Raw genomic sequence first — 24,700 nt, 5'->3', positions numbered from 1 at the left:
AAATAATAATAATCACAGGCAGAACAGTTGAAACTGGAGCAGCAGCACGGCCAGGTGGACTGGGGACAGCAAGTAGTCATCATGCCCGGTAGTCCTGAGGCATGGTCCTAGGGCTCAGGTCCTCAGAGAGAGAGAAAGAAAGACACCGGATAGGACAGGAGAAGTACTCCAGATATAACAAACTGACCCTAGCCCCCCGACACATAAACTACTGCAGCATAAATACTGGAGGCTGAGACAGGAGGGGTCAGGAGGGGTCCAGACCTCCAGTTCTGTTACCGGTAAGTAAAGTCAGATATTTTTTAAAGGAATCTGCCTAAGATACTGGGTGATATTTGTAGTTATTATGATAATTTCCTTTTGTATTGTGGTTAGTGTCACAGTATTAGTGGTGGTGTAGGAAATTGTGGACACATCGTTGTGCACAGTGGGGAGCTCTGCTTCAGTGATTCATCTGGGATCATGGCCAGACTGAACTGCGGAGTATTTTTATTTTCCTTACCCGCACTTGTCTCCCCCTTGGGGTTATCCTGACTCAGTCTGAGGATGAGGGCCTTCAACTGTTGAATGACATGCTGAGGGAGAACAACTTTGCAGGGAGAGGTCCGATAGGACCAAGTAGTGGTATAGTGGTGACCCTCTTCGCTGTAGTCAATAACATCATGTATGCCAGGGATGAGATGGTTGTGCCCCTTTATCAGCAGGCAAAACAAAACCCAGTTGTAGCCAGGTTAGTATAGTATAACAGTATATTGATGTGCAATCTATTAATTTATGCTTTATTCTTAGTAACTGTTTTTATGATAAAACCAGGACTTGCTGATCAGGTTTTAGTTTTTTTTAAATGACATAAAATAGTGACTATTTTCTTATAGTTGATTGTTAGACAATCATTTATGTTAGTATTTTAAGTACCAAATCAGAGTGCTGAAATTGATTTAAAATGTATCTTATGGCAACAATACCTCTGGATTTTCTGCAGCCATTGAGATAGCCAATTCAACCATTAGCTAGTGAGTGAGCACATTTAACAGACAGATTATGAATATGAGGCAACAATACAGAATGTCATCTTTTATTTCAGGGTATTTTAATAGACGTCTATTTGAGTATTTCAAAATGAAAACACATGCAACTAGTTTGAAGAGTTTCAAATGGCCATTTGAGGAATTCATAAGCATCATCTGGACAAATTAGTGATGTCCCAGCCCAGCTCGTGACCTGTAGGAATAACTAGTTTGATGCAGTCCGTGATGAATTACCACAGCTATGTTACTCATTTGTTTATAAAACGATACTATAAAGTATATTTTTGTTTTATTGTTAAATATATATACAGTATATATTATGTATTTAACAGCTACATTTCAGGCGACGCAATGACTTCATAAGATACATCATTGTCACAACACAACTGATTGGCTCACACGCATTAAGAAGGAAAGAAATTCCACAAATGAACTTTTAACAAGGGTCACCTGTTAATTGAAATGCATTCCAGGTGACTACCTCATGAAGCTGGTTGGTAGAATACCAAGAGTGTGCAAATCTTTCATCAAGGCATAGGGTGCCTACTTTGAAGAATCTCAAATATAAAATATATTTTGATTTGTTTAACACTTTTTTGTTGACTACACGATTCCATGTGTTATTTCATAGTTTTGATGTCTTCACTATTATTCTACAATGTAGGAAATACTAATTTTAAAAAATAAAGAAAAACCTTGGAATGAGTAGGTGTGTCAACTTTTGACTGATACTGTATATACATCTGTATATCAACAGTTGATGAGTTTTATTAACTAAAAGTCCCAGAGTAAAACCTTTAACTCCAATCCATTTGAATGATACGGTTTGTCTCAAACAGTTTAAGTTCCCCTCATCATGTGTTTATCTTACAGACATTCTGCCTGATTCACCTGATCTGGTGGAAGACATGCTAAAGTGTTTCAGTTCCTTGACCAAGGATGACTACTACAGTGAGGCCCTGGTAGAAATGGCTGAACAATACTGAGCAATAAAAAGCAAATCCGTCAAGGCTGGTGTCTGAAATGCATTGCTTCGGCAAAGCCCATGTCAGCCCAGCAGCCAAGAGAACAGCTTGACATCCTGGCAGCATTAAATTAAAATAATGTTTTTATTTCACCTTTATTTAACCAGGTAGGCTAGTTAAGAACAAGTTCTCATTTACAACTGTGACCTGGCCAAGATAAAGCAAAGCCGTGTGACACAGATAACAACCTCAGAGTTACACATAGAATAAACAAGCATACAGGCAATAACACAATAGAAAAAAAGAAAGTCCTATATACAATGTGTGCAAATGGCGTGAGGAGGTAAGGTAATAAATAGACCATAGTAGCAAGTAATTACAATTTATCAAATTAACACTGGAGTGATAGATGTGCAGATGATGATGTGCAAGTAGAAATACTGGTATGCAAAAGAGCAGAAATGTAAATTAAAACCATATGGGGAGGAGGTAGGTAGATTGGATGGGCTTTTTACAGATGGGCTATGTACAGCTGCAGCGATCGGTTAGCTGCTCAGATAGCTGATGTTTAAAGTTAGTGAGGAAAATATAAGTCTCCAGCTTCAGCGATTTTTGCAATTCGTTCCAGTCATTGGCAACAGAGAACTGGAAGTAAAGGCAGCCAAAGGAGGTGCTAGCTTTGGGGATGACCAGTGAGATATACCTGCTGGAGCGTGTGCTACGGGTGGGTGTTGTTATCGTGACCAGTGAGCTGAGATAAGGTGGAGCTTTACCTAGCAAAGACTTATAGATGACCTGGAGCCAGTGGGTCTGGTGACGAATATGTAGCGAGGGCCAGCCGATTAGAGCATACAGGTCGCAGTGGTGGGTGGTATATGGGGCTTTGGTGACTATTTTTATTTATTTATTTTTATTTCACCTTTATTTAACCAGGTAGGCTAGTTGAGAACAAGTTCTCATTCACAACTGCGACCTGGCCAAGATAAAGCATAGCAATTCACCACATACAACAACACAGAGTTACACATGGAATAAACAACAATTTCGGTAGATCATTTTAGAAAGAGAGGGTCCAGATTGTCAAGCCCGGCTGATTTGTAGAGGTCCAGATTTTGCTGCTCTTTCATAACATCAGCTATCTGGATTTGGGTGAAGAAGAAATGGTGGGAGCTTTGGCGGGTGGCTGTGGAGGATGTCGGGCAGTTGACCAGCAAAACGACAAAACTGATGGCACTGTGATAGACTGCATCCAGTTTGCTGAGTTAAGTGTTGGAGGCTTTTTTGTAGATGACGTCGTCGAAGTCGAGGATCGGTAGGTGGCGGAGTGCACATTTAATTGTTGCGAACGCCATTATACCAACGAAGAAGAATGTCGCCACAGCCAGTTAGACCACAGCTTGAAGTTATTGTTGTGTTTGAGGCACGAGTTATTAAATGTAGCTTAGCTAGAGTAGCCTCCAAATGTCGTAGTAGTAACGTTAGCTAGTCGTCTTAAAAGGAAGAAGATGTCAACAAGTGCTGTCACGATGTTAATCATCACTGCTGCTGTATGCAGCCTGTTGCTCGTTGCTCAAGGACAGATGGACGATGAGGAATGGATTGATCCCTATGATATGTTGAACTACGACCCAAGCACAAAGACCATGAGAAAGCCTGCTGAGGTACAGTACAAGCAGCTGCCCAATGCCTGCTTTTCGTGCCATGACTCGGTGCCATTAGTTGAAATTATTATTTTATTGTTTAGGGTGTCCCATCAAAAAACAAATGTGTGTTATTAAAGACCATTTTCCAGTACATGAAACTATTCGCGGCAAGAAAGCCATCACCCATTCAACATATCCTAGATTTGTTTTTATTACTTCTTAACAAAATACATTTTTTTAGTGGTTTTCATACGCTTACAATGTTTTGATTATTGATTGAACAGTCGTTAAGATTATATTTGGTTGTGATCTTTGCAAAATAATTTATGGACGCAGCAGTTATTCGCTAGAATCGCAACGCTCGTTGATATAGGCTGTCGCAAAAGTTAGCCAAAGAGCCATTTTACTGGTTTAAGTGTAAGTATAATGCAGTTGATTTGCGATGACACAAACATTCTATTAAGCAGGACATTCAAACGAGCCTTAATCTTATTGTAATCCAAAAGTAGTGTGAAATGCACTCATAAGTAATATGTAAATCGGGGCTTTTTTTAAATGGCGTTATATTTTTTGGTCTTTTACTTTCGGTTTTGTACACCAACTTCAAACAGAAGAAAATGCAATATTTTTGCTTATGAATAATATATTTCACTCTGTTTTTAAATGGTACACTGATTATCTACACTAGACTTGCTTGTTTTGTCACAAACTGAAATGGCAGAACGATTTCTGCATTGTGCAGCTTTAAATGCGGAAGACACATTTCGGTTTAATGCATTCAGTTGTGCAACTGACTAGGTCTCCCCTTTCTGATGGTTGGCCAGTACACTTCTGACTGTGCCAGGGGATGATTATGAGGCCAGATCGTTCTTCAAGATGTTCATAGATGACCAGCAGGGTCTAATAATAATATGTGGTTGAAGAGGATACGACAGGTCAGCACCGTGGTAAATAAATGTCAGTTGGCTTTTCCTAGCCAAGCTTTCAGAAGTCAAGACAGAAGATCTGAAATTTGGCACACATGCTCAGGAATATGATTCTAGTTAACACACGTGATATATCAGACACCACTGTCCTGATTTTGGCAAATTACACTGATTGGCCCAAGGGGGCTGCTATAGTAATCAACTGAAACCCCACACTTGTAAAAAGCATACCTCCTGTCCTATTTGAGCATTAATTTGTCACTAATTGGCCCAAAAGGGGGCGCTGTAACATTTGTGGGGGACGACATGTTTAATGTTGCCATGTTTTGTCGTTTTCTTTGACATGTTTCCTATTGCAGTAGCTAGCTATTTGAACAAAAACATGACAAATACACATTATTTTGAACATCTCTTAAATGCTTATGACAGAATGGCGAGAAGGTGAAATGTCACTTTCCTGAGTTTTCTTTTTTTCTATTTTTTTTACACAGGTTTCACAGCTGCCTTCATGCAATCTGGTGTTCAAGCAATTCCTCACCAAGTTTCTAAAGGAGATAAATAAATTTGGCCTGGTATGTTTTGGCATTGTCTCAACTTGTGTGAACACTAAATCGATGCCCTAATGCTCTTTATGTAAAAGCCGGAGCTATGGATCAGTAGGTAACCATCCTGCCTGCCCCCCTCAATCTTTTCCCCAGAGCTGATCAATCAGATTCACATTCTGCTCATGTTGTTTTAAAAAATAACCCCCTTTTTCTCCCCAATTTCGTAGTATCCAATTGTTAGTATTTACTGCCTTGTCTCATCGCTACAACTCTCGTACGGGCTCGGGAGAGACGAAGGTCGAGAGTCATGCGTCCTCCGAAGCACAACCCAACCAAGCCGCACTCCTTCTTAACACAGCGCGCATCCAACCCGGAAGCCAGCCGCACCAATGTGTCGGAGGAAACACCGTGCACCTAGCGACCTGGTCAACGCGCACTGCGCCCGGCCCTGGGCTCGAACCCAGACTCTCTGTTGGCACAGCTAGCGCTGCGATGCAGTGCCTTAGACCACTGCGCCACCCGGGAGCTGCTCATGTTATTTTACACACAGATAATTTTTTTACATAGTTGCTGCTCACCCTCCCCCGCCCGTCATGTTTCTTACATTTCTTCCCCATCGCTTCACATTTCTTTTCTCACCCTCTTCTGAACCAATTTGATTGACATGATGTAGCCTACGTCTCTGCCTCATATTTATGAATAGCAGAAATAAAAACCCTGCAGCAATTTGAAATGAATATTCTAAAAGTAAAGATATTTTGTAGGCTAATTTGGGATGTAGGCTACAACCTGTTGTAAGCTAACTAAGAATATTGCAGTAGCACAAGCAGGGCACAGTCTACACATTGCATTGAGGCAAAAACAATCAGCGTTTTAACCAGATATACATTTGTGATGTTTGCAATAACCTACTTTTACACCAGACAAAGACGTCTAAACATCGCCACGTGGAGGAAGGAGTATGGAATTACTCTAACGCCTTTAATATCAAGCAAGCCTTTTGAATTCGAGATCAAATATCTTGAGTGTTGCAAACAAAAATAATGATATTGAAAGCCAAAACTAATGTGCTTATTTTGTTTTGAGCAAAATAAATAATATTGCAAGGAAATAATTTTGAAAGGCAAGAACAAATTAATTGTAAACAAATGCCCCCCCAAAATATTCAGTGAAACGGGTCCCTCTTTCCCTGCAGTTTTTTCTATGTTTGGTTACGTTACCCTGCATTTTGCTTTCACTGCCTAGTAGGGCTGGGCGATATGGCCAAAATCTATATCCCGATAACAATACATATCACGCTATAGCACATTTGTCAAAAATACTTAAATAGTTTATATAAAATTATACTCAACAAATGAAAGGTACTTACTCATATTTGATTAGTTCTCCTTTTATTTAGAACCTTAATTGAAAATTTGAACAAAGCATGTAACAAAATATAAAATATTAATGTGTAAAATCTAAAAAGGTAAATGGAAAACATTTCAACTATAGTTGCAAACAAAATAAATATAGGTCTAAAAATGTTATATACAGTTGAAGTCAGAACTTTACATACGCTTATGTTTGAGTAATTAAAACTAGTTTTTCAACCACGCCACAAATTTCTTGTTAACAAACTAGTTCTGGCAAGTCGGTTAGGACATCTACTTTGTGCATGACAAGTAATTGTTTCGACAGAATATTTCACTTTCACTGTATCACAATTCCAGTGGGTCAGAAGTTTACATACACTAAGTTGACTGTGCCTTTAAACAGCTTGGAAAATTCCAGAAAATTATGTCATGGCTTTAGATGCTTCTGATAGGCTAATTGACATAATTTGAGTCAATTGGAGGTGTACCTGTGGATGTATTTCAAGGCCTACCTTCAAACTCTGTGCCTCTGCTTGACATCATAGGAAAATCTAAAGAAATCAGCCAAGACCTCAGAAAGGAAATTGTAGACCTCCAAGTCTGGTTCATCCTTGGGAGCAATTTCCAAACACCTGAAGGTCCCACGTTCATCTGTACAAACAATAGTACGCAAGTATCAACACCATGGGACCACGCAGCCGTCATACCGCTCAGGAAGGAGATGCGTTCTGTCTCCTAGAGATGAACATACTTTGGTGTGAAAAGTGCAAATCAATCCCAGAACAACAGCAAAGGACCTTGTGAAAATGCTTGAGGAAACGGGTACAAAAGTCTCTATATCCACAGTAAAACAAGTCCTATATCGACAACCTGAAAGGCCGCTGAGCAAAGAAGAAGCCACCGCTCCATAACCGCCATAAAAAAGCCAGACTACGGTTTGCAACTGCACATGGGAACTTTTGGGAGAAATGTCCTCTGGTCTGATGAAACAAAAATAGAACTGTTTGGCCATAATGACCATTGTTATATATGGAGGAAAAAGGGGGAGGCTTGCAAGCTGAAGAACACCATCCCAACTGTGAAGCACAGGGGTGGCAGCATCATGTTGTGGGGTGCACTTCACAAAATAGAAAATTATGTGAATATATTGAAGCAACATCTCAAGACATCTTGATTGCAAGCTTGGTTGCAAATGGGTCTTCCAAATAGACAATGACCCCAAGCATACTTCCAAAGTTGTGGCAAAATGGCTTAAGGACAACAAAGTCAAGGTATTGGAGTGGCCATCAGAAAGCTCTGACCTCAATCCTATAGAAAATTAGGACTGAGTTTATATGTATTTGGCTAAAGTGTATGTAAACTTCTGACTGTGTGGGTATATATTCTTTTGGGAGGGGGGGGGCTTGCTTGTTTTGCATGTTATTTTGACATTACGTGTCACATTCATTTGCATTTGGTACCTTGGGTCAAACGTTAGCACTAACTCACAAAGCCGTTTATTATGTTCAGCATAGGAGAGCCAAGCACAGGAAGCAGCTTTTTCAGTAGTTTAGTTGGAATAGGGTCCAGTATGCAGCTTGAAGGTTTAAAGGCCATGATTATTTTCATATAAAGCAGCTTAATTGCTCATTCCAGATGTTAGATGTGTTGATTAGAATCACCTGGACTATTATCTTCAGCACCTAACCAGAGTTTCTAAACCCAGAGGCGCAACATTGTGAGATTTATGGGAATGTTTGCGAAGCAGGCTGGGGTTTGAGACATCTACGGACTTGATATTGCAGCTGACAGTGCAGGCAATTATTAGCATCAGTCATTCACAATTTTCCCACGATACATCACGGTTTTGATGCTCTTAAACACAGCCAATGAGAGTGGAAAATTGTGAGTGAAAAAGTGGAAAATTCATAGTTGTTAATTTTCTCAATCTAAAGGCACAACCTGGATTAGAGCCAAAGTCTCAAGTAGTTGAACATGTGTTACTCCAACCTTGTGAAAGTGACACTGATGTGTACCTGCACATGAGCTTAGCTAGCCAATGTCACCATGACATTGCCTATAAGTGTGATCGGGGATTTCTATTGGTAGAAGCAGTTTCTGCCCATGGTCATACTGTACTACTAGCTAAGAAGCTAGCAAGCAAGTTGATTAACACAAATGACTGTGGTCATTTCTAGATAGCTGCAGTGCCAAAACCAACTTTTTCTAAACCTCAAATTACACTGCAACCGGAAAGGATTCAGATCCCTTGACTTTTTCCACACTTTATGTTACAGCCTTATTCTAAAAAATTCCACTCCTTAATCTACACACAATACCCCACAACGACAAAGAAAAAACAGGTTTTTAGAAATGTTTGCCAATTTATAAAATGCCTGGAGACCTGGAGATATCACATTTACATAAGTATTCAGACCCTTTACTCAGTACTTTGTTGAAGCACCTTTGGCAGTGATTACAGCCTCAAGTCTTCTTGGGTATGATGCTATGAGCTTGACACAACTATATTTGGGGACTTTCTCCTATTCTTCTATGCAGATCCTCTCAAGCTTTGTCAGGTTGGATGGGGAGCGTCGGTGCACAGCTATATTCTGGTCTCTCCAGAGATATTCAGCCGGGTTCATGTCCGGGCACTGACTGGGCCACTAAAGGACATTCAGAGACTTGCCCTGAAGCCACTCCTGCGTTGTCTTGGCTGTGTGCTTGGGGTCATTGTCCTGTTGGAAGGTGAACCTTTCCCCAGTCTGAGGTCCTAAGAACCCGCTCTAGAGCACATTTTCATTGCTCTGTTCATATTTCCTCTCCTGACTAGTCTCCCAGTCCCTGCCGCTGAAAAACATCCCCACAGCATGATAATTCTGCCTCCACCATGCTTCACCGTAGGGATGGTGCCAGGTTTCCTCCAGACGTGACGCTTGGCATTCAGGCCAGAGAGTTCAATGTTGGTTTCATCAGACCAGAGAATTTAGTTTCTCATGGTCTGAGAGTCCCTTATGTGCCTTTTGGCAAACTCCAAGCAGTCTGTAATGTGCCTTTTACTGAGGAGTGGCTTCCGTATGGCCACTACCATAAAGGCCTGATTGGTGGAGTGCTGCAGAGATGTTTGTCCTTCTGGAAGGTTCTCCCATCTCCACGGAGGAGCTCTGTCAGTGACCATTGGGTTCTTCTCCCCCGATTGCTTGTTTGGCTGGGCGGCTAGCTTTGGCTGGGCGGCTAGCTTTGGTGGTTCCAAACTTCCGTTTAAGAGTGATGGAGGCCACTGTGTTATTGGGGACCTTCAATGCTGCAGGAATGTTTTGTTACCCTTCCCCAGATCTGTGCCTCGACGCAATCCTGTCTCTGAACTCTACGAACGATTACTTCGACCTCATGGTGTAGTTTGTACTCTGACATGCACTGTCAACAACTGTGGGACCTTTTTAAATAGACAGATGTGTTCCTTTTCAAATCATGTCAATTGAATAAACCACAGGTGGACTCCAAGTTGTAGTAACAGCTCAAGGTTGATCAATGGAAACAGGATGCACCTGGTGTATTGTGTGTAGATTGAGGGTGATTTTAAAAATCTATTTTAGAATAAGGCTGTAATGTAACAAAATGTGGAAAAGGTCAAGGGGTCTGAATACTTTCCAAATGCACTGTATGTACACTATATATACAAAAGTATGTTGACTCCCCTTCAAATTAATGGATTTGTCAAAATCATGCTCGTGAGAGTCTCATCTTTCCATAGAGGGTTCATATTCGTGTGTAGCCCAAATCGTTCAGAGATACTTTTTTTTCGCTAGAAAACTGATTTATTTATTTTTTCTCCTGGTCTGCTAAATACTGCTTTAGCTTTGCCACCTTCCACTGTAGACGCGGAAGGCCGACATGAGCTGATGTGGTGGATCAAGACGCAGCCCATGCAAAAAAAAAGCAACTTATCTCTATGTTAAACAGATTTTGATGGGGATTTTTGTTTTAAGCTAATTAGATGTCCACTCAGATATCGGCTCTAGGGGGTTATGAAATAAATAATTTGTGCGGGCTGGTAAAATCCCTCCATGCGAGGTTGAAAACCAAATGGCCAGTAGCCTATCATAAAAGCGTCAAGAAAAGTTAAAATTGTGACCCAGTAGCCTATTTCCCAAATATTTTAATAGCCTGAGAAGTTGTCCAAAATGTGCTGCATTCAAAAAGAACAAGAAGAAAGGTCAGTCCATTGGCCTAGGCATAGGCTATTCTCAATGGCAGCTTTATGAGAGACGGAACAAACAATATAACGTAACTCAGTACGGTACGAAAGCCTGTTGCTCATCAGTTGACTGTCATTTCTTCGTGGGCGCGCCACAAAGACGTGCACATACACCTGACCTGGCCATGCTGAGACTCCACCAGAAAGATTAGAAAAGATTTGCCTTTACTTAGCCTCTGCCCACAACCATTATTTTTCGCCATGAATCGTCCAGTTATAGCATGTGATTTTGCGCTATAGCCTGACAGTGGTTATAGAGGTATTTATAATAGGGGGCAATACCATCTTTTATAAAAGTTGAGTACATAATCACAATGGGAAAAAGGTTGACATCGCCCAACCCAAGTTTTACCCCCTTGTGATGTAATATGCTATCTGTATATGCCAAAGTGACTGTACTTTGTTGTGCTATTTATTTTCTATTCCTTTCCAACCACTAGCCCAGTGATTTCCAGAATGATCTCTACTACGACGCCAAAGTAAGACTGTCTCGGCAAGCATTGGGTGAGATCTGGAAGCTTCTGGAGGGAATGGACACCTGTAGAATGGGGGATCTGGACGATGCCCTCAGCCAGATCCTGGTGGATCTCAAACCACATGAACTCGAGGCCTCGAGATGGCACTTTGAGGACACCTTTGGTGTGGAGATCGACACAGTCATGAAGGTGATAATGTGTAGCAGAAGGACTGTGATGCTCAAAATCAAGTGCACACCACATGTGCACACCGCCGCACACACCACCGCCCCTCACCCCACCGCCCCTCACCCCACATGTGGTTTGCCTAAAGAAATTGATGATTGACAGTTTGTAAAGTAGGCTACAGGGAGGATGAAATTTAAAATAACTTTTATTTTTCTGTGAGGGAACGTCTTTTCTGGAAAACACAGTAACTCATGGGCAAGGACTAGCCTACACACAAACTAAAGGACATATGAAAACAAAACTACTCTCAATGGTGCTGGCTGGCATGTCTGATCTCTGCTTGAGGAGGCGAGTCCGATCTGCTCCACTGACTGAGATGCGTATGAAGCTAACTGCCACTTTTGTGTTCATCGATATCTTAACCGCTACGATTCAGAGCACAGTCATTTACTGTACACTCAAAGACAAGACAGAACTGATACCACTCGTTGGCGTTATAACACCAGGAATATTTCTCATCGTCATTGCAGTTATTTAAGGAGCGACTGCCCCTAAAAACTTAAATGGCCTATGAGACATCAATATGAGCGAGAAACATTTTATTATTGTGTCAACATTGACTACAAAATGTAAATAGGATCATTTTGGTCATAAAGTAGTTCTGGTCCAAAACAGATTTGCACGATAGGAAAGTCACGGAATGAAGGGTACCGTAACAGTTTTCCGTGCGTTGGGTTTATTATAATCCTGCCCACAGCTGGCAGTACCCAAGTAATCGTCAATTAGGAGCGCAGCTGCACGCAACCTGATCGTAATGACCATGGTCAATTTGGTTTGACATTCGATATCCCTATGTGGATAGTTGGAGACATCCGTAAACTACACAATGTACATGGGGCAATATTTGAAAAGGTCAGTAGCTCCAAATGTTTATGACTTAACCTCAAACCATCAAAACATTTTAGAAATGTAGATACAAATATTGAAAGCATTTAATGAGACAACTAAAATATGTGCGACATGAAAATATTGTCCCAGAGATGGGCTATCCGAAGTCGAGACAAATTTTCCACTCTCGCTCACCAGCTGGCTGAAGCTAAATGACAAAATGATTTAGTTAACTCTTCACACCTGCGAACACGAGACACAAACATCAAACCACACCCCGAAACCAAATCCTGTTTGAATTCAATCATGGCTGTTAGCATTTCTTAATGAACCAAAACAAAGACAAAGAAGTGTTTACCAAACTCTGTCCTGGGGGGCCCCCTTGGTGCACGTTTCAGTTTTTTCCGTAGCACTTCACAGCTGATTCAAATAACCAACTCATCAAGCTATTTTTTGAATCTGCTTGTGTAGTGCTAATGAAAAATTCTAAACTGGCCCCCAGGACAGAGTTTAGGAAGCCCTGCTCTAAAGGACCTTCTCTCTCTTCCAGGTGTTTGTTTGTGTCTTAGTTATAGTGGTCATCGTCTGCAGCGAGCTGTGGTCTACAGTCTCCTGGTTTGTCCAGTTCAAGCGAATCTTCACCATCTGCTTTCTCATCGGTCTGGTGTGGTTTTGCTTCCTCCTCCAAAAGGTAAATTATCAATACACACATCCATGCATTCTGTAAAATGTCCACTTGCTAATAACCCCTTACTGTCTATGATGTTCTATGTCAAGTAGTAAATACATATAGTTATTATAATTAATTTAAAGAATATTTGAAGGTACAAAATTACTTATTTTCAGACAGTGGCCAGTCTGGCTACTTTCAGTGTAGGGTCTGTCTGATTCAGGATTGATTCATGTTCGCAGAAGTAAACCAATCTGTAGGCTAAATGCTACAACAGTATTTTGTCTTTGCAAATAATATTTTTTGGAGGGTTTATGAACAGGTAAGGATGACTTAAGCTAGTTCAGCTATTTATAATATGCCATAGTCTATAATAAAAAAAATCTAAGCCAACTAAATAAATTGAAGGAACCCCAAGGAATATCTTTAGGGAAAAACAAAATGTCTTATCAGGAGAGTTGGACTATGATGTGTTTTTTTTGTGAGATTGATTGATAGATGAGGGATAATAGCAGTTGTGGAACCAGGGTTCGAACTGTGGGTGTGTGGACCCAGGGACGGCAGCAACTGCCACTAAACCAGCTTCTGATCCAGGAATGGTACAATGCTAAATCCATCATATCTGTCATTGTAATTTTTATTGTCCTGTCAGATTGACTTTGCCGTCGACGCGAAATGCACCGGGAAAATTGACTGGTGGAACTTAAATGGTGAGATGACGCAAAAAAACATTAACACCTGAGTTTTGCATGACAAAAATGTGGGATTACATTTGAATAAATGCGTCGTTATTTTATAATAATTGCATGAAGAGATAATATATCAATTTTGTAATGCCATTAAAAAAATTGTTTTTAAAACGCATGGACGTTGATAGAGACATAGTATGTGAGCGGAGAGGAGTGGAGCATGCTTAATTTGTCTGGAGCGTGGAGTGAGATTCCCAAAGGCCGGGGCATCGGCCTTTTAGCCCGCTCCAAAGTAGCGCTCCGCTAGCACTCGCTTCACGAGCTCAGAGCATGCCAGTGTGCTGCTATCTACAGCCCCTTCCTTTAGCTACGGTTACGGAGCAAAAAGAAACTGATAGAACACACAGATGCTAAATCAAGTCGACTTACAACGACGAGGACCAAGAGGGAATGCGGGGATATAGTGTCCACAACTCCATAATCATTGTGGAATCTGAAAAGACACATATCCCATACTTTCTACGTGCACATGCAGACAGAAAGGAACAAGGTGGGTAGATAACTGCCATTGTAGCAAAGCATTTATAAGCCCCCAAAAATTGTGTGTCTTAAACGTTTCTATACTATAGGCCATCATTGATTTTGGCCCAATAAGGACTGGCATATTCCCATGTTCAAGGAGCTTTCCGTTTTGATTGGGTTATTTTGCCTAAAAACCTTTTAGGCCTACCTATAGAAACATTTAAAATCAACTCTGCCTTCCTGTCCAGCTTGGCAAAAGTGGCCCGAATGGTATTTAGCATCCCCAGTGGCTCTGCAAGTGTACAGTTCTCCAAGAAACTTAGCATGAGCCTGAAGCCACAGACTCTGGCCAAACTCATGTTTCAAAAAATTTATTCAAAGGCACTATTAAGTTATTTTTTATTTAACTCTTGAGTCACAGCCTATATGCGCAATTTATAGACTATAATGATTTAATACAACCAGCCTATTGTGTCGCACACGCAAATGCTTCACAATGTATTTGAAATAATATAGCCTAAATAATTCATTTTCGTTCCTGACTACCTGCTATTTAATGACATGTAGCCTATTTTCGCTTCTTACATTCACCTTTTCATGTTTATTCAAATCATTTTCATTCAAATCCATATGTTTTGGTTTCAATACTTAAAAAACAATTGGTAGATCCAGGTAGTCACAAATAGTGTTGGTTAAATTGTGATTTTAATGAATGGAGCAAATTGGAGCAGAAGTTTTATATATTTTTTATTTATTTTTCAGCATGGAGCGGTTTTGACCTCTCCATGTACGACAAGCGCGATTTCCAACCACTCAACTCCGCTCACATACTCTGGTTGGAGACCATTTAGACCTGAGCACCTTTTCTTGTATAATTATCAGTAGTAATAATCCTTTTATGGGTTAGGGCTGATAAAAGAGTAATTTACAATCTCGCTCTTTACTGGTTTATATAATGATGTTCTCTTAGTATGAATATGTGTTTTTATATTTATATCCTTGTAGATTGAAAGTGTTGTTCGGTTTAAGCTCTTTGTGTATGAGAAGTGGAGTTTATTTAGTGGACTGCAGTGAACTGTAGGAATGTATACTCCCAATAACTCGAGGCCCTCTCACCACTGGTAAAAATCCTGTGATATGCAGAGGTTCTAGATTTCTGGTACAAACTCCAGGAAGACAGCAAAAAAAAGAAGCTCAAACTAGATTTGTTACACCCAACTGGAAGTGTCAGCTAAGAACATACAATTCAATGCCCATTTTATACCCTTAGTTCTCACGTCTTCCTTTCCAGAAAGATGTGTTTCAGTACTTTTCCATCATCCACTATTTCTCTGTGCTCCTCCTCGCATATCACAGGAATTATCAGTCAAGAGAGGGCCTTGAGTTATCGAGAGTGCACATTCCTGCAGTCCACCAAAACATTCCACTTCTCATACACAAAGAGCTTCCACCTAACACTACTTTATATCTCAAAGGATATATATATATATAACATCTATTTAAGAGAATATAGTGATATATACCAGTAAAGATAGAAAATAGTCTGATTTGTAAATTACTATATTTTTTATATCAGCCCTTACCCATAATTATTAGAACAGATAAGTATACAAGAAAATGTGCTAATGGTCTCCAACAGCATAAACATTTTGTTACACTTTTTGCAGTAAGCTTACTGTGGAAATGCATATTGGTTTATGTTGCCATGAAGCCTACTATATTGGACTCCTTCCTACCTTTACCCCAGATTGGTACAGAGGTGCCATGACTCTCCAGGAAGGTCTCTGTAAGATGTACAACAAAGTCCTCACCGTCAGCCCAATCCTTCTCGTATCCCAAGCTAAGGTAACCTGTAGTTGACAACCTGGGTTGGGGACAATTCCATTTCAAGTCAGCCGTATAGGATGTAAGTGCAGAGCCTTTGGTCTAGCGGTAATGCCCTCGGCACATAAACTGCTCCCTACCGGAGATGAGGGATCAAACCCCAACTCCAACCCTTATATCCTTCCCATCTCTCTGTATCTGTCTCTAATTCTACCTGTCCAAATCAAGTAAACAATGAGTGAATCCTTCCTGCATTGAAATGGAATTGACCGCAACCCTGTTGATGACCAATTACCTGTGTGGCATTTAGCCCATTTCCATGATGGTGTGTTATGTCTCTCTCTCTGAATGCAATCACTATGACCATCACCGACCTCTTCACGGAAACTCAGAAGAACTTTGGCCAGAGGATCAGCGAGTTGCTCGTAGCCATCAAGGTCCTACCGGTCACCCGGGATATCCCTGTGCTCCTCTTCGTGCTTTCCATCCTGGTGCGTGTACACACACACACACACACACACACTTGAAACACTTTTAGAAGGCCTTGGGTAAATCCCATTTCAATTAAAACAATTCAGAAAGAGAATTGGTGTTGAAAAATCCTTAAGAAAATAAATGGCCCTTTTTAATGCTTGAATGAGAAATTTAAATTTACTTCCATATTTAAATGGAATTGAACCCATCCCTGACTATCACACGGCAGTCATAGTAACTGTTTACAGTTGTAGCCAGTTCGCTACATGTCACTGAAGCAGTATATTCCTCATGTTCCTCAGGTGTTTATGTACTGTAGCTGCCAGGCAGCCATCAAGCACTGCATTACGAGACTGCTGAGAATCGGCAGGCCCAGGGACACCCCTCCTCCAGCCATGGATCAGCCCGAGCCCCAGTCCCATCCTGGAGGTACAAACCATGACCCACTGGCAGGGGGGGAGGCCCTTCAATGCTCCCCTCCCAGAAACGTGGAGACCCTGAGGAACGACGACTGGCCGTTTAGCAACGCCCAGGAAGAGGTACAACAACCAGTTGTAGGTGGGGCCACAACTGCAGGCAATGACTCACAAGAAGCTAAACCCTCTCTAGCTAAAGCCAAACCCAATGAGAGGGATGTGACGTCTGAATCTAAGGTGGCTACTGACGGGGAGTCTAAGCAGCTGGCCGAGAGGCAGCCCTCACCAACTACACAGGGGAATAATGTAAGTGGTTTGTGTTGATCTCAGCTGAGTTATGGATGCGAAGGTGTTCCCTTATGAACCTGGGGGCTTATCAAAAGCAGCCTGTCATTCTAGGTCTTTAGCCGCTACACTGGAAGTGTATACCGGAGGTAAGGCCAGCAGAGAGCAAGCCACTCCAGCAAGTGGTCTCAGCCGTGAGCTGTACAACAAATCCTTAAAACTACAACCAAACATAATTTTACACTTTAGAGCTGCAAGCCACAGAAGGGACCCGCCAGCCTCTGTAGCAGTGGAGGAAAAGGTTGCGTAGAGTGTGGATTTGGGGAAATTGTATGTAGAAGGACTGGAGAAGTTCAACCGTTTACTTTTTAAAAGGCCGTTCTACTCCAAAATGAATTAAAATAATCTCAAATATAATTTCCACCTCCCAGAAATAAGCCCAATAAGATATTACATATTGGTAAAATTATTTTAACATATTGGACCAAGCGTATATATAGCCTATGCATGGTCCATCTTATCAGGTATACTATAAGCATTATCACCTGTAGCCCAAGTGGCTATAAATGAATAGGCTGACGCATTGGTTTTGCTATCTGCATTTAACATGGGCATAATCATTAGCTAGATCCGAAATGGGATCTTTTAACTAGTTAGCATGTTTTGATAAATGTTACGTCCAGACAAGTTGCATAAACACACTGAATATAGGATAACTTGGGGACAAAACGCCACACAGAAACCACTTGGTGTCGGCATGCTCCTCGGACCCAAATGCTGGTGACGGGTAGCACTTTGCTGGGCAGCTGGCATTGAAAGCCCCCTGCTAGGTGAAAGGTGTTCCAATGACGGGCCATAAGGTTATTATAGCTGGTGGTGGATGGTTGTCAAACTGTTGAAAAACGATCATTCAGACCAGACTTCCTGATTTGAACTTTTGTGAACTACATTATGGATATTGGAAAATTACCTATGTTTATGGGTATACAGTCAGTAAGTCCCCTGTCCTTGTTTTTAAATGCCAACCACAGCACCTTATATGCATTAATGGGATGATTCAGATTCTACATCAGTTGGTTAATTGCAGAACCGGTGTTTTTATTTTACCCAAATTGTTCTGACGCCACTGTCCTTTTATTGTGCTTTTGTTTGCCTGCCTGGTCATGGTCAATGTGCATGTACCTTCAACACATGATTGTGTGCAGTGATCTTGTCAGTGGTGGCAATGTTTTGAGCTAATGTGAATGATCTGTAATGGTATTACAATAGACAAATCCACATGAATAGGCAGGCGTACGTCATTGGGTATTACTAATATACACTAAGTGTACAAAATATTATGAACACATGCTCTTTCCATGACAGACTGACCAGGTGAAGGCGATGATCCTTTCATTGATGTCACTTGTTAAATCCACTTCAATCCGTGTAGATGAAGGCGAGGGGACCGGATAAAGGGGTTGCACTACTCAATATTAGGAAGGTGGTGTTAATGTTTTGTACACTGTGCATTCAGAAAGTATTCAGACCCCTTCCCTTTTTCCACATTTTGTTACGTTACAGCTTTATTCTAAAATTGATGTAATTCCCCCCCCCCCCTCATCAATCTACACTCAATACCACAAAATGACAAAGCGAAAATAGGGTTTTAGAAATGTTTGCAATTTTTTTATAAAAAAAACAGAAATACCCTATTTTCACAAGTATTCAGACCCTTTTGCTATGAGACTCGAAATTGAGCACAGGTGCATCCTGTTTCCATTGATCATCCTGAGATGTTTCTACAACTTGATTGGAGTCCCCTGTAGTGTCAGGACTATCATTAAATGTGAAGACTGTTATTTTATAAATTCTCTGTAATTATTATTATTACGTGATTAAACTAATCATGTAAACATGAATTAACTAGGAAGTCAGGGCACCACAGATCTCTATTTCCCAAATCGACTCGTCAGATATTTTCATATCTTTACAAAACAATCTCTTATTAAGGAATTATTATTATTATTATTACCTCACCTGTTCTCATTACTGACCATCGCAAACCCTTGAATATCTGCACGAACCCTAGCCTAAATCATGAATCAGCGATATACAAATTGGCTTATTTATTTACTAACTAAATAGTCACGCAGAATTACTTAAACAAACAGTAGATATTTGGGTTACTACATGATACAAAGAAGAGAGAATAATTGCAATGTTTATATTTAGGCCCGTATGTCGTTTTTATCTTCTCTGTTGGAATCCTGTCCGTCTGCTGGAGAGTCAGTTCATAATTGTCCGTAGAGCTCCGAGACAGGATTGTGTCGAGGCACAGATCTGGGGAAGGGTACCAACAAAAATTCTGCAGCATTGAAGATCCCCAAGAACACAGTGGCCTCCATTCTTAAATGGAAGAAGTTTGGAACAACCACAAACTCTTCCTAGAGCAGGCCGCCTGGCCAAACTGAGCAATCGTGGGAGACAGACCTTGGTCAGGGAGGTGACGAAGAATCCAATGGTCACTCTGACAGAGCTCCGGAGTCCCTCTGTGGAGATGGAAGAACCTTCTAGAAGGACAACCATCTCTACAGCACTCCACCAATCAGGCCTTTATGGTAGAGTGGCCAGATGGAAGCCACTCCTCAGTAAAAGGTACAATAGCCAGTTTGGAGATTGCCAAAAGGAACCTAAAGGACTCAGACCATGAGAAACAAGATTCTCTGGCCTGTGAAACCAATAATATGAAACCAACCAATATATACTCTTTGGCCAGAATACCAAGCGTCACATCTGGAGGAAACCTGGCACCATCCCTATGGTGAAGCATGGTGGTGGTAGCATAATGCTGTGGGCATGTTTTTCAGGGACTGGGATACTAGTGAGGTAGTCCTTGATGAAAACCTGCTCCAGAACGTTCAGGACCTCAGACTGGGATGAAGAGTCACCTTCCAACAGGACAACGACCCAAAGCACACAGCCAAGACAACGCGGGAGTGTCTTTGGGACAAGTCTCTGAATGTCTTTGAGTGGCCCAGCCAGAGTCCGGACTTGAACCCGGTCAAACATCTCTTGAGAGACCTGAAAATAGCTGTGCAGCGACGCTCCCCATCCTACCTGACAGAGCTTGAGAGGATCAGCAGAGAAGAATGGGAGAAACTCCCCAAATACATGTGTGCCAAGCTTGTAGTATCATACCCTTGAAGGATCAAGGCTGTAATCACTGCCAAAGGTGCTTCAACAAAGTACTGAGTAAAGGGTCTGAATACTTATGTAAATGTAATATTTGTTTTTTTTGTGGGGGTTTTTGTAAATACATTTGCAACCATTTCTAAACCTGTTTTTGCTTTGTCATTATGGGGTATTGTGTTTAGATTGAGAAATCTATTTTAGAATAAGGCTGTAACGTAAAAAGTCAAGGGGTCGGAAATACTTTTCGAATGCACTGTAGCTGTGGCTTCTCATAAGTTGGAATGAATTATTTCTAAATATTGATCCTTGCTTACTGTTTGCAGACGCAGGAGAAGTCATCAGAAGAGAAGATGTCATCTATCTCAGGGCAGCATGGTGAAACTGATAGGGTGCCTGTACAAGAGACTGAACCAACGTCGCTAGCACTATAGACTATATTCTTGTCATTGACAGCAGTGCGAAATCTCAAATCCATTGGATGCCTTAAGCCAGTTATGAAGATGCAGTTTCTCAAGATAATGAAGAATACTTTTTATTTCATTTTTTGAAAATGTTTTTCAGTTTACAATGTGTAGGCCATAGTGATTTTCTTTTTATCTTTAAAAAAAATAGCAGGTTGTTTACCTGTTTTACATTCTCTTTTTGTTAGGGAAAGACCAGCCTTAATATTGTATAGATTCCATCAATGTAATTGTCCATCATTTACAATCCCCCATATTTTTTTGATATATATATATATATATATATATTTTTTTTTTAAACACACAGTACTGTTCAAAACACCAGTCTCAACATCAACAGTGAAGAGGCAACTCAGAGATGCTTGCCTTCTAGGCCGAGTTCCTTTGTCCAGTGTCTGTGTTCTTTTACCCATCTTGATCTTTTCTTTTTATTGTCCAGTCTGAGATATGGCTTTTTCTTTGCAACTCTGCCTAGAATTCCAGCATCCCGTAGTCGCCTCTTCACTGTTGATGTTGAGACTGGTATTTTGCAGATACTATTTAATGAAGCTGCCAGTTGAGTACTTGTGAGGCATCTGTTTCAGCTTTCAGCTGTCCTAACATAATTGCAAAAGCCATTTAAAATTATAAACTTGGATTAGCTATAAACTATCAAAATAGTCTCACACCATGTTACCTCCCAGCAATTTAATGGGTTTTTACCAATATGGCATATCAAATATAGTATGCTATTGTTATCATATAGAAACAATGGAATAGTGTACATCATATCAGCGTCAACATATATTATTGTTAAATTCAATTTCACATTTGTTTTTGTTACATGTAATCTTTTGGTTCAACCTTAATATATAATTAACATCAACAGGGGGAACACATTAGGAATACGCTAATAAGCTGTAAATAAAAAAAATCTATTTATAAGATTTGTTCATGGAGGAAAATGTGTTCATAAGAAGGGCCTGAGATCTAAGTCAATATTCAGACCACTAGGGGTCAATGTTTTTAGATAGGATATCCAGTAACCCTCCCTTTGTAGTAGTAGGATCTCGATGTTACCTCCTCTCCTTGGTAGAGAAACATGCTCAATGCCTGTGTATTTGAGGGAGGAGATGGGATGGTTAGCTTCAACAAAGTGAGCTGCTACTGGATAGTCAATGTTCTTACACCTGATTTGAGCTGCGGTGTTCAGCTATGTGTTGTTTTAATTGTCTTTTCGTTTGTCCTACGTAGGCTTTTCCACATGAACAGGTGATGAGGTAGATGACTCCCTTGGTCTTGCATGAGATGATCCCCCTAACAGTTATCTTTTGACCTGTATGTGAGTGTCTGAAGAAAAAAGTTTTTATTTATTTAGTGTTATTGCACTGTGCGCATAGCATCGTATTGCGCTTTGTGTATAAGTCTGTGTAATGCATCATTCTTTGATAATCCACAATTCCATGTAGTTTATTTTTCTCTCATCAGTCTGCATGGTGAATTTGAGGTATTCAGAGCTCTTGTTTAGTAGAGTTTGGAATTCATTTAGTTCCTGCTGACTTCCTTCCCAGAGCACAATGACATCTATGTATCTCTTCCATAGAAGTATTTTAGAAAGTAAGGGGTGTGTCTGTTTTAAAAAAGGAATGCTTCTCCAAATTGTCCCACATACAGGTTTGCATAGTTGGGGAAAAAGGGGAGCCCATGGCTGCACCCTAAATTTGAAGGGAAAAGTCTGACTGAAAGACAAAGTAGTTCTGGGATAATACCAGTTCAGTAAGATGCAATCATTGGATGGAGCAAGGATAGAGTCTCTCTGCTGAAGGAAGTGTTGTAGCGCCCGCAAGCCTCCAGTGTGTGGGATGTTAGTGTACAAGCTCTCCACATCAAAAGTGGCCAGGAGGATGCCCCCTGGAACTGAAACTTGAATTAGCTAACACAATGTGCCATTGGGACACAGGAGTGATGGTTGCTGATAAGTGGAATCTGTGTAGCTATAAACTGCTCTTTTTTTTAAATTTAATTTATGGAATAGCTACAATAGTCATTTACACCATTAACAATGTCTACACTGTATTTCTGATCAATTTTATGTTATTTTAATGGACAGATAGACATTTCCTTATTTTCTTTCAAAAACTAAGTGACCCCAAACTTTCAAACGGTTGTGTGTGTGTGTGTGTGTGTGTGTGTGTGTGTGTGTGTGTGTGTATACATACATACCCACACTCAGTTAAGTCGGAAGTTTACATACACTTAAGCCAAATACATTTTAAACTCAGTTTCACAATTCCTGAAATTTTAATCCTAGTAAAAATTCCCTGTCTTAGGTCAGTTAGGATCACCACTTTATTTCAAGAATGTGAAATGTCAGAATAATAGTAGAGAGTGATTTATTTCAGCTTTTATTTCTTTCATCACATTCCCCAGTGGGTCAGAAGTTTACATACACTCAATTAGTATTTGGTAGCATTGCCTTTAAAATGGTTTAACTTGGTAAAATGTTTGGGGTAGCCTTCCACAAGCTTCCCACAATAAGTTGGGTGAATTCTGGCCCATTCCTCCTGACAGAGCTGGTGTAACTGAGTCAGGTTTGTAGGCCTCCTTGCTCGAACACACTTTTTCAGTTCTGCCCACAAATTTTCTATAGGATTGAGGTCAAGGCTTTGTGATGCCCACTCCAATATCTTGACTTCGTTGTCCTTAAGCCATTTTGCCACAACTTTAGACGTATGCTGGGGGTCATTGTCCATTTGGAAGACTCATTTGCAACCAAGCTTTAACTTCTTGACTGATGTCTTGATGTTGCTTCAATATATCCACAATTTTATTTCCTCATGATGTCATCTATTTTGTGAAGTGCACCAGTTCCTCCTGCAGAAAAGCACCCCCACATCATGATGCTGCCACCCCCGAGCTTCACGGTTGGGATGATGTTCTTCGGCTTGCAAGCCTCCCCTTTTTTCTCCAAACATAACGATGGTCGTCATGGCCAAACAGTTCTATTTTTGTTTCATCAGACCAGAGCACATTTCTCAAAGTGTACGATCTTTGTCCCCATGTGCAGTTGCAAACCATAGTCTGGCTTTTCTATGGGGGTTTTGGAGCATATTCTTCTTCCTTGCTGAGCGGCCTTTCAGGTTATGTTGACATAGGACTCGTTTTACTGTGGATATAGATACTTTTGTACTTGTTTCCTCCAGCATCTTCACAGGGTCCTTTGCTGTTATTCTGGGATTGATTTGCACTTTTCGCACCAAAATACGTTCATCTCTAGGAGACCGAACGCGTCTCCTTCCTGAATGGTGTGACGGCTGCTTGGCCTCATGGTGTTTATACTTGCGTACTATTGTTTGTACAGATGAACGTAGTACTTTCAGGCGTTTGGATATTGCTCCCAAGGATGAACCAGACTTGTGGAGGTATACAATTGTTTTTCTGAGGTCTTGGCTGATTTTAAAAAATGTTAAGCAACGAGGCACTGAGTTTGAAGGTAGGCCTTGAAATACACCCACAGGTACACCTCCAATTGACTCAAATGAGATTATTTAGCTTATCAGGAGCCACAAAAGCCATGACATCATTTTCGGGAATTTTCCAAGCTGTTTAAAGGCACAGTCAATTTAGTGTATGTTAACTTCTGACACAGTGAAACAGTGAATAAGTGAAATAATCGGTCTGTAAACAATAGTTGGAAAAATTACTTGTGTCATGCACAAAGTAGATGTCCTAACCGACTTGCCAAAACTATAGTTTGTCAACAAGAAATTTGTGGAGTGGTTGAAAAACAAGTTTTAATGACTCCAACCTAAGTGTATGTAAACTTCCGACATCAACTGTATATACACACAAATATATACAGTACCAGTCAAAGTTTGGACACACCTACTCATTCCATTAATTTTTTTCATAAAAAAAAAAAACTATTTTCTACATTGTAGAATAATAGTGAAGACATCAAACTATGAAATACCT

General features: G+C 40.6%; 1 protein-coding gene across 3 annotated transcripts; it reads left to right on the top strand.

Annotated features, from left to right (window-relative positions):
- Positions 1–3,311: 3,311 nt before the first annotated feature.
- On the top strand, positions 3,312–22,748 carry LOC109890652 (chloride channel CLIC-like protein 1). 3 transcript variants are annotated; one of them, XM_020482620.2, is made up of 9 exons: positions 3,312–3,654; positions 5,054–5,134; positions 11,140–11,364; positions 12,782–12,922; positions 13,554–13,611; positions 15,860–15,957; positions 16,329–16,427; positions 16,713–17,132; positions 20,609–22,748. In XM_020482620.2, exons 1-9 carry the CDS (start codon positions 3,499–3,501, stop codon positions 20,714–20,716), a joined length of 1,386 nt encoding a protein of 461 aa, XP_020338209.1. In that variant the 5' UTR covers positions 3,312–3,498; the 3' UTR covers positions 20,717–22,748. The 3 variants fall into 3 exon arrangements, with proteins under 3 accessions (XP_020338209.1, XP_020338210.1, XP_020338211.1); XM_020482621.2 differs by having other exon boundaries at positions 3,339–3,654; positions 16,332–16,427; XM_020482622.2 differs by lacking the exon at positions 5,054–5,134 and having other exon boundaries at positions 3,339–3,654.
- The last annotated feature ends 1,952 nt before the right edge of the window (positions 22,749–24,700 follow it).

This window comes from Oncorhynchus kisutch, linkage group LG5, assembly GCF_002021735.2.
Source record: "Oncorhynchus kisutch isolate 150728-3 linkage group LG5, Okis_V2, whole genome shotgun sequence".
In the NCBI taxonomy this organism is placed as follows: domain Eukaryota; kingdom Metazoa; phylum Chordata; class Actinopteri; order Salmoniformes; family Salmonidae; genus Oncorhynchus; species Oncorhynchus kisutch.
The sequence above is the reverse complement of the archived record's forward strand: the minus strand, read 5'-3'. Positions and strand labels throughout refer to the sequence as shown.